General features: G+C 42.1%; 4 protein-coding genes across 4 annotated transcripts; 2 read left to right on the forward strand and 2 right to left on the reverse strand.

The window, feature by feature from the left end:
• Window positions 1–1,809: 1,809 nt before the first annotated feature.
• Window positions 1,810–3,440, forward strand: BDB00DRAFT_884992 (major facilitator superfamily domain-containing protein; the record flags this gene model as incomplete). Its single annotated transcript, XM_053128374.1, has 7 exons — window positions 1,810–2,022; window positions 2,096–2,158; window positions 2,236–2,375; window positions 2,449–2,657; window positions 2,769–2,862; window positions 2,942–3,102; window positions 3,199–3,440. 7 exons carry the CDS (start codon window positions 1,810–1,812, stop codon window positions 3,438–3,440), a joined length of 1,122 nt encoding a protein of 373 aa, XP_052974300.1.
• Window positions 3,441–4,884: 1,444 nt separating this feature from the next.
• On the reverse strand, window positions 4,885–7,839 carry BDB00DRAFT_70764 (rab-GTPase-TBC domain-containing protein). The gene is made up of 7 exons (XM_053118173.1): window positions 6,580–7,839; window positions 6,326–6,483; window positions 6,187–6,233; window positions 5,464–6,072; window positions 5,319–5,350; window positions 4,976–5,202; window positions 4,885–4,896 (listed from the first exon to the last, which is right to left on the reverse strand). Exons 1-6 carry the CDS (start codon window positions 7,554–7,556, stop codon window positions 5,058–5,060), a joined length of 1,968 nt encoding a protein of 655 aa, XP_052974301.1. The 5' UTR covers window positions 7,557–7,839; the 3' UTR covers window positions 4,885–4,896; window positions 4,976–5,057.
• Window positions 7,840–9,992: 2,153 nt separating this feature from the next.
• BDB00DRAFT_877882 (WD40-repeat-containing domain protein) lies at window positions 9,993–12,008 on the forward strand (the record flags this gene model as incomplete). Its single annotated transcript, XM_053127667.1, has 2 exons — window positions 9,993–10,181; window positions 10,284–12,008. The coding sequence occupies 2 exons, from the start codon at window positions 9,993–9,995 to the stop codon at window positions 12,006–12,008; spliced, it is 1,914 nt and encodes a 637-aa protein (XP_052974302.1).
• Window positions 12,009–12,560: 552 nt separating this feature from the next.
• On the reverse strand, window positions 12,561–13,318 carry BDB00DRAFT_850404 (uncharacterized protein). Its single transcript, XM_053125437.1, has 2 exons — window positions 13,088–13,318; window positions 12,561–12,974 (listed from the first exon to the last, which is right to left on the reverse strand). The coding sequence occupies exons 1-2, from the start codon at window positions 13,293–13,295 to the stop codon at window positions 12,694–12,696; spliced, it is 489 nt and encodes a 162-aa protein (XP_052974303.1). The 5' UTR covers window positions 13,296–13,318; the 3' UTR covers window positions 12,561–12,693.
• Window positions 13,319–13,334: the final 16 nt, after the last annotated feature.

A 13,334-nucleotide genomic window follows, 5' to 3' on the forward strand; every position in this document is an offset into this window, starting at 1 on the left:
ACCCCTTCCGCAAAAGCTTCACCGATGAGCTTAGGGTTTAATGTTGCATAATCTTTTACCGAGACTTGTCATAGTAGTGCATTACATGTAAGTATTATCTATATAAAGAATGGATTGCAATCAACAGAATTATCGAGCGTTAATATGTGGCGCTTGCATTTAACTTAGGATATTGTCGTATAATTTATGGTTTTGGTAAGATGCGATCTCACATTGCCTGCGCGATGTTTCCAGCGTCGTATCCATGCAATTAAACTTATAAGAGTTGCGATCGCTCTTCTAGCTGCTGGTATAAGAAATAATAAACGATTTTGGCTCGAAAGACAATCTACTTCAGGCATTTTGGAAAAAAACAGTAGGCTAAAATTTGTTATGCTTATCAAGGATCTATGATATCGCGAAATTCATCTGCTTAGCCTATGATTTGGTCACCTGTTTGCTGGTAAAAATCAGTGTACTCTCCTTCACAAACGCACAAAAGATCAAACGGAATACATATTCAAGAACAAAAAATCAATGAATTTGGTTCCCGAGTGCTACACTTAAGGTGGCAAGACATTATGTGGCGTTCTTTTCTCGTTCGTGTAATGTGTCACTACGGCAAAGTTATTCCACCCTGACGCCATCAACTCTCGCTACCGTCTGCCATTTTCACAGTGGCACAGCTGAAAGTAAAAGCAGCCCTCACCCATGCAGTATCATAGCTTGTAAAAACCAAGGTTTTTTCGATAAATGTTATCAAGGCTTATGAAGATTCAATGGCTCGAGACATTGCTGATCACTGTCTTACTTCTCATATAGAAGCCGCAATTCTTTTATGCATGCACCCAGTTGTTATGTTCTCTTTATGCAGCAATTTCACGCCATCATGCTACCTTAGAATTGTTTCGACCTTCTGCATCTATGGAACTCCGATGCACTCATGGAAGTGCAACTATTACATCATACGTATAGTTGGTTTATTGAGTAATATACAACAGATACCGATGGACTTTCTTCTAATGTCCGTGATAGCTTTAGTCAGTTGTAGCATAAGCTGCTTATAATAACGAACTATGCAGACGCACTCTTCTTTAAAGTGCGGTAGCATGCAACGTGCATTGCATGATCGTCGCTGCATGACGTACAGTATCCTACGTCGCGGCTTAAAGTATCTCTTCCACCTTTCATTTCCCTCTTCTTTTTTCCTGTTTTCAATAGATTTGAAACATTACTTTTATATATGATGAAGCCGTCAAATGCTATGCCAAATAATAGTGACCAAATGAATCACAGGGAACTGGAAGGTATGCTCATAACACCCCATGTATTTGGTTTCCCAACAAATAACAAAGGGAGTACTAAAAGGGTACATTCACCGCTTGATATCGTGATATGGTTATAGAATGAGAGACAGCTGTTAAAGAAAGAAACCGTTGTTAGAAAATCGTACGCAGTCGGTGGAAGTATCAGAAGAAACCCATTCGCCCGACAATGAATTTAAGGCAACTATCAAGGATGATACCCTACATCATCAGACAAATGTAGATGATTCGACCATTCCTGATGGTGGTTATGGATGGATTGTTGTAATTGGCGGCTTTTTGGTTCAGTTTATATGCTTCGGCGTAATTACTTCATGGTTTGTATATCAGAAAGCATTCACCATTTATAGTATTTACTACCACAGAAGAGCTAACATGTGTTTTTAATTTGCTTAATTGATGTCTCTTCGTTTACGTAGGGGTAAGTTAGTTTGGCAGCCAATAAACAAATCGTGCATTCAGAATAGGACATTCTTGCTCACGAATATAACTATTTGTAGGCGTTATGCAAAATTATTATCAGCAGAACGTGTTTGATGATCAAACCTTGGACGTAACGCTGCAACTAAGTCTTGTCGGTACATTATGTGGGTTGCTGTCAAATTCTATGTCCTTGCCGGCTCAAATTTTGCGATCCATATATGGTACCAAATTTGTGCTGAATATTGGTAGTACCTTGATGGTGATAGGATTAGTGGCAGCAGGATTTACAACAGAGGTTTGTTGATTATTCGATATATATTTAGCGCAAAAAAAAAGAAATAATTTCACAAACTCAGGCATCGATTTAGATCTGGCATTTGTATTTGACGCAAGCTGTATGTTTTGGTGCAGGTGTTGGATTTGTGTACTCGGTAAGTACATACATAGTAAAAATAGAATCCTACAAAGAAAAGCTACCAATTCTAACAACAAGCATAAATTAATCAAGACATCGCTGGCTATCGCCCCTCAATATTTTTATCGTAAGCGTGGCGTTGCACTCGGCTGTTTGTCGAGTGGAGCCTCCATTGGTGGTCTAGTCATACCATTCATGATGACTCCCATTAATAACAGTCTAGGAGGTGCATGGTAAAAGGCGTTTTTTTTCTAGTTCATGAAGCTGTTCGACGACGTTTACAACGTTATCATTTTTCCCCGATAGGACATATCGTATTTTAGGTATCATCTGCTTCGTATTTACCTTCCTTGGCTGCTATTTAACGAAAGACCGTGTTCCTCTCCCCCGTTCCCGTAAATCCGTGAATGTCATATGCAGTCTTGATATCTTTCGAAACAAAAATTACCTACTATGGTGTTTGGCCGCTACTTTTCAAATGGCAGGGTATTATATACCATCCTTTTATATACCATGTAAATAAGCGATTACTAACGTAAAAGTACAGTAGATAGTGAAAGTAAAGAAAAAGAAGTAACACCAAACTGAATACTGACAATGAACCCTTCTATCTTGTACTCGACTAGCATACGCCACATATCTTGGGCTTTCGACCGCTCAAGGCTCTGCCCTTATATCTATAAATTTTGCCTCAAATTTTTTCGGTCGCTTCTTCTCAGGGTAGAGTAAAAAAAACCGATGGTTCCTTTGGAAAGATATGGAAAGATGGGGCTCATAATTTTTAACTATCGATAATTAGAGCGCTTGGTGATCGACTAGGACCTATCAACTCAAACTTTCTTTTTGTGACAATCACTGGTCTGAGTAGTATGCTTCTCTGGAAGTTTGCATATAGCTACGGAATGCTTATTGCTTTCATGATTGTCTTTGGCTTCGCTTGTGGATCTTATTTTTCTCTCGGTAATGATTTGTAACAGTATAACAAGCAAGACTATGCGTAGTCGAATAACACGAGATGATAAATTTTTCTGACAAAGGCTTCTATTGCATGTATAGTATCCCCAATAGTGGCATTCCTCTTGAGTACAGAAAATTTTTCAATTGGTTTGGCGATCAATATATTTATCGCTGCGTTTGGCATTCTTGGTGCAACTCTTGCAAGCGCAATTGAAAGCCATGTCACACCTGAGCCATTTCTAACATTCAAGATGTTCACAGGCGTTGCATATATACTTGCTAGCTTTACTCTACTATGCCTTAAACTCAATGTGAACCGTACGCTTTTGGCCAAAGTATAATGTACTCATTAAATAAATGTACATATATTTTTGTAAGCCGCTTTCGTCATTTTCGACAGTAATTAGAGCGAAAGTACATATATTTATAGAAGATGAAACTGCTGGAGAGCCTGCTTGCTGTTTGAATACATATCGTTCCAAGTACCTCAACAGCAACAAAAAACGTTCTGAAAAGTCAAAGTGTTTGGTGTCCAATGTGTCAAAATAACAATAACTTTGATCTCTGTCTCTGTCACTGAAGCCGGTTAATTTATAGATCAAACTCCTCGGACAACCGAAATACCGACGTGCTTTGACGAAAAATACTCTCTCATGCCATTGTTTGAAATATTGGCTTATTTACTGGTATGTGTTGTTTTTGTTGACTTGTTTTTGTTGCTCTGTCACAGTATACCACAATAGTACTTGATAGTAACATAACCCTGCTGTTATAGGACACTTGTCATGAACAAAACGAAATAATCTCGCAACTCCGGAAGGAACATACCGGCTCTATACAAGTACGAAAGAGCATTGAAAAGAACTCTTTTAAGCTTTCCTTTGAATTGGCTATTGAGTGTGACCTCAGAAAAGGAGATTTTGAAAAATACCACCCTATACACTTTCACATAATGTACCATAATACTGTATACCAGTCTCTGATCATAAGCAACTTACGAAGGGGTGTCCCAGAGGGTTGAACTTAACGAGGTTACAAAATGTCAACATGTCATTGAATATAAAGGCTTTATTTTTCTTGGAAGGCCCCTCAAGAGACTTGTATATATCTGAGGCTGATCTAAAGGGGTGACTAATGCTATCATACCGTCGCGATAGATAGCGTTGCAATGGTGCCAACAATATATAATTGAGAAACATTACACAAACTGCACACATCCCGGCCTCCGACATGTCCAAATATAAATGATAATATAAAGATAAATGTGGAATAAGTTTGTATTATGCTGCAGATATATGATATGTAAAAGTAATAATGTTGCTTGTTGGTTCTACAGAGGAACCAAGAACATGGAAAGAATATGCAAGAAGAAAACAATATGAGTGAGTGCGAGGATTGCTGATTACATGGTAACAAGAATGGTGATTGGAAGTGCGTGAGTGAACTTGTGAGGGTAGGTGGGGGGGGGAATGATCTATACAACAACAGATTGAGTATGAGATGATAGACTTGTTGAATGGAAGTGAAAATATTAAGTGCAAAAAAGAGAAACAAGTAATTAGTATGTGACGTGAGACTGTGGTGCGCTGTTTTTGAGTGAGTCGTGGGGTATTATTTATGCTTGTTGGATGCTTTACGCTTCCACGGAGTCGTGCCAAACGGCCGCCGGGGTAGCGTTCTTGATTTGGCATTGCTAGGAACACGACCTGATCGCCGTCTGTCACGACACATTTCTCGCCGGCGTTCTAGATCGTCATGAGTGATATCGGTAAGAGATCCGTGCCGCCGAAACGTATGCTAAACAGATTTGAAGTGTGATTCTGCTTGTCAATATGATTCAAGTCCACTTGTTTAAAGTTCTCTTACGTTAGCTTACATCTAGTAACATCTGGCAGTCAATGATTTTTTTCGGCATGTTCTAACACGTGGTGTTCAATAGTGTCAATCGAGAGGAAAGGTTACACACATCTATGCACGTTTAATATCAAAATATTTACCTGTATCACTTGGAATATTTCCAAAGAATCGTCCAAAGACATGATCGCATTTTCGCTCAACTTGAATAATGTCAATGCGACACGGAACAGAACACTGGCACCCTCACTAACAAAAGTAATTAAACTCATTTAGTGTATGCTGCATTAACTAGAAAAACAGGGCAAAAAGAGTCTAATATGCCAATGATAGGGGTGAGGCTGGCATGGGCAAGAGACACTTACTAAAAGAAGCAATCCCACACTCGCAATACAGTCTACAGCATCAATGATTAGCAACAAAACCAGAGAGAATAAGCGCTCCATCAGATTTAATAACAAATTAAAAAATACCGGCACCACCGCCCCTATTTTCATTCTCTTTTGTTACCTCGATGGGAAGAATATTAATGAAGAGTGTCAGGAACCAATGGTTGGTGACGAGTGTAATGGTAGGCATAGACGTGCCATCTGCGGCATAGTCCCAAAATGAAGATTTCTTTTCCGCTAGCTTGTTCCACAAGTGCGGCATGCGTTCCCAGATCAACATCATCAACACTGTTTGATCGATGTTGGATCCCTCCATCGTAACGTCATAGACACCAGCTGGCAGCAGGTTCTGTACAATAGCCACCAGGGTCCAAAATGCCTCCTCTTCGTTCATGAATAATAGAAGCATGCCCACGATATAGTTGAGTGATTGACAATATCCGATCGAGGGTGAATAGACTGAGAATGCAGATAAAACGCGTTGTAATGCAGATATGATTGCAGGTTGTTCTTGCTGTTGTTCCTGCTGTTGCTGTTGTGCGTCAGTAGACGATGATGGTGTCCTGGATCGAAATTGGATATTGTCAGGAAACGTACGATGAAGGTCGCGTGCAATGATATCCGCAAACTCGTTGCTATCGCCCATCTCTTCGGCCTTGCCAAGGAATTTGGCATATACACCGGGGTTGGAGTCCATCTTAGCCTCCGCTCCGCTGTAGTGTAGCCATACCTGGTTAATAGCATGAGTTTTCCGTCCATTTCATTGGAGAGGCAAAGGGAAACAGAGAAAGGAACAAGAGCAGTGCTCTGGATGTGAGGTCAAACAGACATAGAGCCCACTTACTTTTCCTCGAAGATGAGCAGGAACACCTTTACGGATATACCGTTTGACTGATTTGATTGATGTTGTCGTTGTTTTAATTTAGTTGTCTACTCTTTTATTGTTCGTTTCCTGTGTAGATCACCAATCTCTTTTTTTCTACCTTTTGAACTTCGTTCTGGTAACTTTGGCTCGTATTCTTCGAGCAACTGCTGCCATTTGCCGAGTCGTCGATCTAAGGTTGGTTGGTATGTCTCGTCGAATTCATGATGGTCGTCCAGAGTAATCCACTGGGAAGCCTTTTTAAATCCATAGCGATCGCTGTAACGTACAACAAAAGTAAGAATTACGCACTTGCCCCATAAAAAAATAAATTTTAAAAAAGAAAAGCTGACGCTACGTGACACGAGAACATACGTTTCGGGATTGTCGCCAAAAGATACAGGAGGAGGAGGATATACAAGGTTTGAGTTTTGTGCAAGATTTGGATCGTGTCGATGCTGATGAAAACGTTTACTGAACTGAAATAACGAATGGTTGGATGAACTGCTGTTGCTTTTTTTCAGCTTGAAAAAATGCTGCTTTTTGGCTGCTGAAGAGTCGTTCGCTGTGGTTGATGTTGGGGATAAGGGCGAGGAGACCACGGCGTTGGGATCGTCTGTGGCGTGGAATCCATTGTAAGCAATGGGTGATGCGTCTGGTGAAAGAGGTGGGGGTGACCAATATTCTCGATCCGTGATGACTTTGGGTTGTGTTTTGGGCTCTTTACGATGGTTGTGATGATGTTGTGCTTGTGCTTGGACAACCTCTTTCTTTGTTGGCAGAACAAAACTCGGTCGGACCGCGCGACGGATCATGACACCTTCTAGAATAGCACCTTCATCCTCTCGTCCACTATGTGTAGTGCTATCACTGCTGATTGTATTGCCACTGCTCACACTACTCTCGCGTTTTCTCTGCTGCTGCTGCTGCTGCTCTTCTTCTTGTGGGTGGGTATGATGATTATGGTGATCCTCGTCCTCGTCTTCCGAATCCGACGACGTTGCATCCGATGATGCGATCGATTCTGTTGGTTGAGGCAAGGTCGCAGCTCGTATTGGTGAATGGCGACTCATACAAATTTGCGAAGGCGCTCTCGGTACTAAATCGTGCCGGTGATGATCTCTGCTTTTTCGTTGCTGTACAAACGACTCAGACCGTTGTCGTCGGATATTGTTGGCATCATATGCAGCTGCTGCATACACCGAAACTGCACTTGTACTTTTTAACGAGCGGCTTTGAGGTAGTAAACTCGGTGTGGATTTCGGGTAGTTGCCCGATGTCATTACTTTACGTAAAGGTGTACTGCTGCTGGGTTTCACTTGCAGTGTATCAGGAACCTGAAGCGATCCCATGATGAACCTCTCTTTTCTTTTCGGTCTGTTTGTGAAGTGTGGTGCGGTGTGAAGGGGGCAAAGGAAGAACGGGGATGGAAAGGAATGGCGGATGAGAAAGGGGAGGGATCAAACAAATTATGATTCGTTCCCTTTTTGAAAAAGGACGAAACGAACAAAGAGGAAGAAGAAGAAGAAGAAAAGAGGGAAAACAGAGAGCGCTTATAGTAGTCGTACTGGCTTGCAGGTTTGGCTGCTCTGGGGATATATAACACAATCCACCTGTTATGTGAGCTTTTGCGCGTGTGCTTGTTGCTTGTTTTGGCATTGAATGAAAATCAGTTTCAGGTCCGACGTCCGTCCCTTTTATGTATTCTCTCTACTCGTAAGTATTAGATGCTCTTCCTCTTCTCCTATAACCTAGCAGTGGTAGATCACTAGGTTTTAATGTCCTTTTCGTTTCAAACAACCGGTCATCTTCTTTATTGAAACCGATACTGGTGTACGCCATGTGGCCTTATGGCGGAGAGGATTTTTCTTTTTGTGAACTAGTAGGCTGTGTGACACATTTGTCAGCACTTAACAATCATTTGGTCTGTTCATCGTTCTACATCATCATTGTCAAATATCGCTGATTTATTGGGAAGCGAAGGTATACCAAATCCAGAACACATCACGATATCATAGAGGTAGCAAAGAATTACATAGTAATCTATAGTGTTCTGCAACCGCCAAGGGATGAATAAGAAGGAGATCTCTTCTTCACCTAGAGAAGCAAATAGTGAAAACTATTTTTATACAGCAGCAAAAAGTAAGTTACTTTTCTTCATTCGCATACTAGCTATTAGACTGCATATGCTGCTAGATTGCGGCTGCTTTTGCTCTGGTGATATGCAAGTGTATCGGTATGTATATGTGCGATTCTAGAAATGAGCAGAATCACCAAACATTTTTAAAATAATGATATCATATCAAGCAAACGAGCACAAGGTAGTTATTACTTAATCAAACTATCCATGGCCTCTTGAAATCAACATTTTGAATATCAGTGTTTGTCTTTTCCGTAATGATACATTAAAAGTGAAAGAGAAATTGATTGATTTTTATTGCTCTATATACAGCTGGCATGTACCTGTCTTCATCCGGCCTCGACATTAAAAGAAAAATAGCTAATTACAAGGACAGTTACTTGTAATTTATACTGTGAATAGGTCGCTCTTACTCCAAAGCGGTTGTAGACAGTAGCACCTCGTTAACGATTCAGTGTCCTTTTGACACCGCTTGTGTCTTATTAACTTCCAGAATCAGCTGGTACCGATCGAAGAGAGTACATTATACATCAACGATTTATTACTAACATGGGATAATAGCGGAATCTAATACAGTAGCTAGGCTTGTACCGATTCCACATAATAGCAACCGTGTGTAGTAAGCGTTGAGATGGAAACGCTGCTTACTATCTTCGCTATCCATGGCCTATGATAGATGTGCATCCAAGTTCAACGTTCTCTGTTAGTTATGGGACTGGTTAATCCAGGCATTGAGATATCATCATCTTTAAGCGAGTGTTGTCTTCTTTTATGTTATGCTATGTATCTGTAGTTTCTTAGCACAGCTCCATTCTACTGCTGTCATCTGATGAGTGGATGCAGTAAAGTAAGAATATCAAAGGTAGAGAAAAAGAAAAAAGTGCGTTCTGTAGGTGAGTTCAGTTTTTTCTTAGAAAACAAAGTGACAAAGATAAATGGAATATGCTATTGAAGCTTCTAAAAAGTTAGTATGTTTTGATTGTGTGCATTGCAATATGTATCTTGATGTTTACAGTACAGTATGATTATTAGTGAGGGCAAGAAAACAAGTTGTATGTATACACTCTCCGTACTTGGACAGTCCATTATTACGTTGAAAGCACACCACTTCCAGTATGGGATCCACTTACTGAAAGTCAACTGTCCTATACTGTGCCCATCAACTGCTCAATGTAAAAGCAGTGCAATGGCTTGTCATCTTGGTATACTATTACAGCTTAGGTTGTGCTATTTACATGTTATACAGTAGAAATCAGAGCACCCGGCGGCGGCATGAAAACGGAGGAAGCGTAACGTGTACAAGCAACAAGCAGGTTATGCGTAAGAAAAAGACGGATGGACCTGTGTTGTTTGTTTAGGAATTGTATGACGCAAAATCCAAACAAAGTTGTGCAAAGCAGCGTCCAAAAATGAGCATTTGACATTTTATTCTTGCATGTCGCATTAGCGTGCGAAAAATCAACCTGTGGGACCATGTGCCGTCAGGCATATTGCAATTCGCTCCGCCGTCCGCCGAACCATTTGATTGGGCGAATTACGGTTGCAGTCGAAAAAAATACATAGAAACCGCACAGGTTCAACCAGACGGTTTCGCTTCTCTCCTACTAAAAATCGTCGTTCGTTGTTTGATTACAAAGCTTTGAGAACCATGAGCGACAAAGACGAGCCACTACGTGAGCAAAAATTAGCACAACCTGCACCAGACATACACCATAGCTTTTTGACTCGCCATGTACCTGCACAATACTCCAATACAAGGAAACTATGCTATCGCCATCGTCCCGATTTAACCCGGAAACGAATGCCTGATTCCTTCAACTTTGAAGACGTACAACGAGTAAGCGCCCTTACCAATGAAATCTTTTTGCAGCTGTAGCATCGCTATAATTATGCTCTTCGGTTACTGACAGTTGTCTTTCATTTTCATGTACTACATTAGCAAATGGAAACGCTTCCAACTTCAGACAGAGCGGCCATTTCACGCATTTGGAGTTTGTTTTCAGCAGCACCAGCCGATCAACGCACACTTATTTTGAAGGGTCTGCTTTCGACTTGCTGCATGCCACAACTATCATTTTTGTATGACGAGATTAGACCGCTGCTACGAATTGATTTTAGTTACATTCTGCCTCGTGAAGTGTCGCTACGGATCTTTTCATTCTTGGATGCCAAGTCACTATGCCATGCTGCTCAAGTATCGCAATCCTGGCGTTCGCTTGCAGACGACGACGCATTGTGGCATAGAATGTGCGAACAGCATATCGATAAGAAATGTACAAAATGTGGCTGGGGCTTGCCCCTGCTAGACAATAAACGTGCAAATGTACCACGAAAACGGTTGCCAGATCAATCTGTAGTAACAACCCATCGTGTTGGCAGTACTGACGACACTTCGCCACTGCGTACAGCCTGCGGACCAGCAGCTCTTGATCAAGACGAAGCACATCCAACGAAACGAGCCAAGATTGATCATAGTGGCACGACAGTCGAATCCTTTGAAGGTGGAGTGTATCCGTCACACAACACCGAAATAGTTCCTGTGGTGACTCGACGACCTTGGAAAGAAGTCTACAGCGAGCGACTGGTGGTGGAACGCAATTGGCGACGCAACAAATACAATGTGCGCGTGCTCAAGGGGCACACGGATGGCGTAATGTGCGTCCAATTTTGCGACGCCAATAATATCGTCATGACCGGGTCTTACGACAAATCGGTCAAAGTGTGGAGTCTTGACACAGGCGAAACGATCCGCACATTGGAAGGCCATACACGCTGTGTGCGTGCACTTCAATTTGACAATGCAAAAGTAGTGACCGCTTCCATGGATCACACCCTCAAGATATGGGATTGGCACGCCGGACGGTGCATTCGCACGCTTGAAGGCCACACTGGCGGTGTCTTGAGCCTGCACTTTGATTCCAAATTGCTTGCCAGCGGTTCTACGGATATGACGATCCGGGTATGGGACTTTCAACGAGGCGAATGCTGTACGCTCACCGGACACAATGAATGGGTCAACTCTGTTCGCATCTGTTCGCAAGACAACCTGCTTGTATCCGGTAGCGACGATTCTACTATCCGCTTGTGGGATTTGCAAACGCGGTCGTGCATCAAGGTGTTCCAGGGCCATGTGGGCCAAGTTCAAGTTGCACTGCCAAGTCCAAGGGGATTTAAGCATCGATTCAATGGAGATCATACCGATAGCAGCAATCCTGTTGTCAATACCGCATCGCCAATGAACCTCAACAACTTCCAGCCAGCATGTGCTACGGAGGATAGAGCAAGCACAGCCAACCGACGCCAGGTGCAAGCACCTGATGATTGTAACTCGTCACCACCGTTGAACGCCTTGTCCGACACACCTATCATTGTGTCTGGCAGCTTGGACAACACACTCAAGTTCTGGACGTTTGAAGGCGTATGTTTGCGTACACTATTTGGCCACGTCGAAGGCGTATGGAGTCTTGCCTTTGATAGCTTGCGCATTGTCTCTGGCTCGCACGACCGAACGGTGCGGGTGTGGGACCTTGAGAATGGCCACTGTATGCATGCGCTGGAGGGACACAGCGGACCAGTGACTGCAGTGGCAATGAGCGATACCAAGATCGTCTCCGCAAGCGAAGACTGTGAAGTGCGCATCTGGGATTATAGTGCCAACCAGTAATGGCCTTGTCGTTGCACACGTCTGAAGTGTCTTTTGCTTTATACCTTTTCTCCACTTTCACCGAACCCTCTGATCCATTCTCATTACTTCTGTCTTCTTCACAGACGATGCACCTAGCCCATTTCATCATATACAGCAACATAATCCAACTGTTTCTCCCTCCACCTCCTCATTGTTGTAAATACTCCCCCTCCTGTTGTTAACGTATACTGACCATCACCATGCCTACGAACCCCCTCATTCTTTGTCTCTACCCTATTATGCATACTATATACTTTCTGTTTCTTTTTACAAATGCACGCAATACGCACTACTGTCATGCGACCATGGTGCTTACTCCTTTGTTTTTCCGCAGTTCGAAACATCTTTCTTTTTCAGCTGAAGATATACATACAGCAACAACAATAATAAACCTTGTTACTCTCAGAACAAAGATCAAGTTAATGACGCTATGGGGCACTAAGGTTGCATCATCTGAGAAACCTTAAATGCTCGAATAAGGTTAATATTCTTTGTGCATGCAATGGGCTCTGAAATGAAAGAGACGAGTTACACAGACAACACGCATCAGGGGTATACTAGCATTCTTTTATTTGATATCTAAAACACTTTGTAAGGAATAACATACAGAGAATAAGGTACAAAGTTATATATACAAAGAGAACAATTAGGGCGTTGTTACGTATTAGCTCTCCGTAATTGCAACAACCATCACGAAGCAAACAAACAACATGATCATTAACGCCATGGAATATCCTGCCCAACCGTGGCCGACATCCAACAGCTGGTTGACGATCCGATACTGGTTCTTAAAATAAGTCACCAACGATACCAGGATACTGGCCAGCCCAAGCCCAATGAACACGAACGCCACAATCCGCGTCTTGTATGGTACATCTTCGTGTGACCATGGAAGCCCCTTTGAAGGTGCAAGTAGCTGCCGAACATCCAACAGTGTCATAAACCCTGCCGAGTAAAAACAAAGCCATGAGTTTCTTTTTTCTCTGATGGAGATGGTATAGTGGCAGTCAAAAGTATACATGTTTTATCAAAAATCGCACAGTGAAAGATATATATACCAATGAGAACAAGCGTCATTCCAGTCCGCAACCATGACAGGAAGGTTCGTTCAGAGGCAAAGTGATCGCGAGGGTGGGGACCATCAATTTTGGTGTGAATCACCCAGTCGGTGTATTTAAACTTTTTGGAGCAATGTTGATCGTTGCATAAAATAAAGCGTCCGCTGTTGTGTTGGCCGGTTTCAATACAAGTTGCTGCAGAGCTCATAGGTTTCTTTTGGAAGAAGAATTGGGAATGGAAAAAGAG

This window comes from Zychaea mexicana (genome assembly GCF_025766255.1).
Source record: "Zychaea mexicana strain RSA 1403 chromosome Unknown BDB00scaffold_119, whole genome shotgun sequence".
Classification (NCBI taxonomy): Eukaryota; Fungi; Mucoromycota; class Mucoromycetes; order Mucorales; family Lichtheimiaceae; genus Zychaea; species Zychaea mexicana.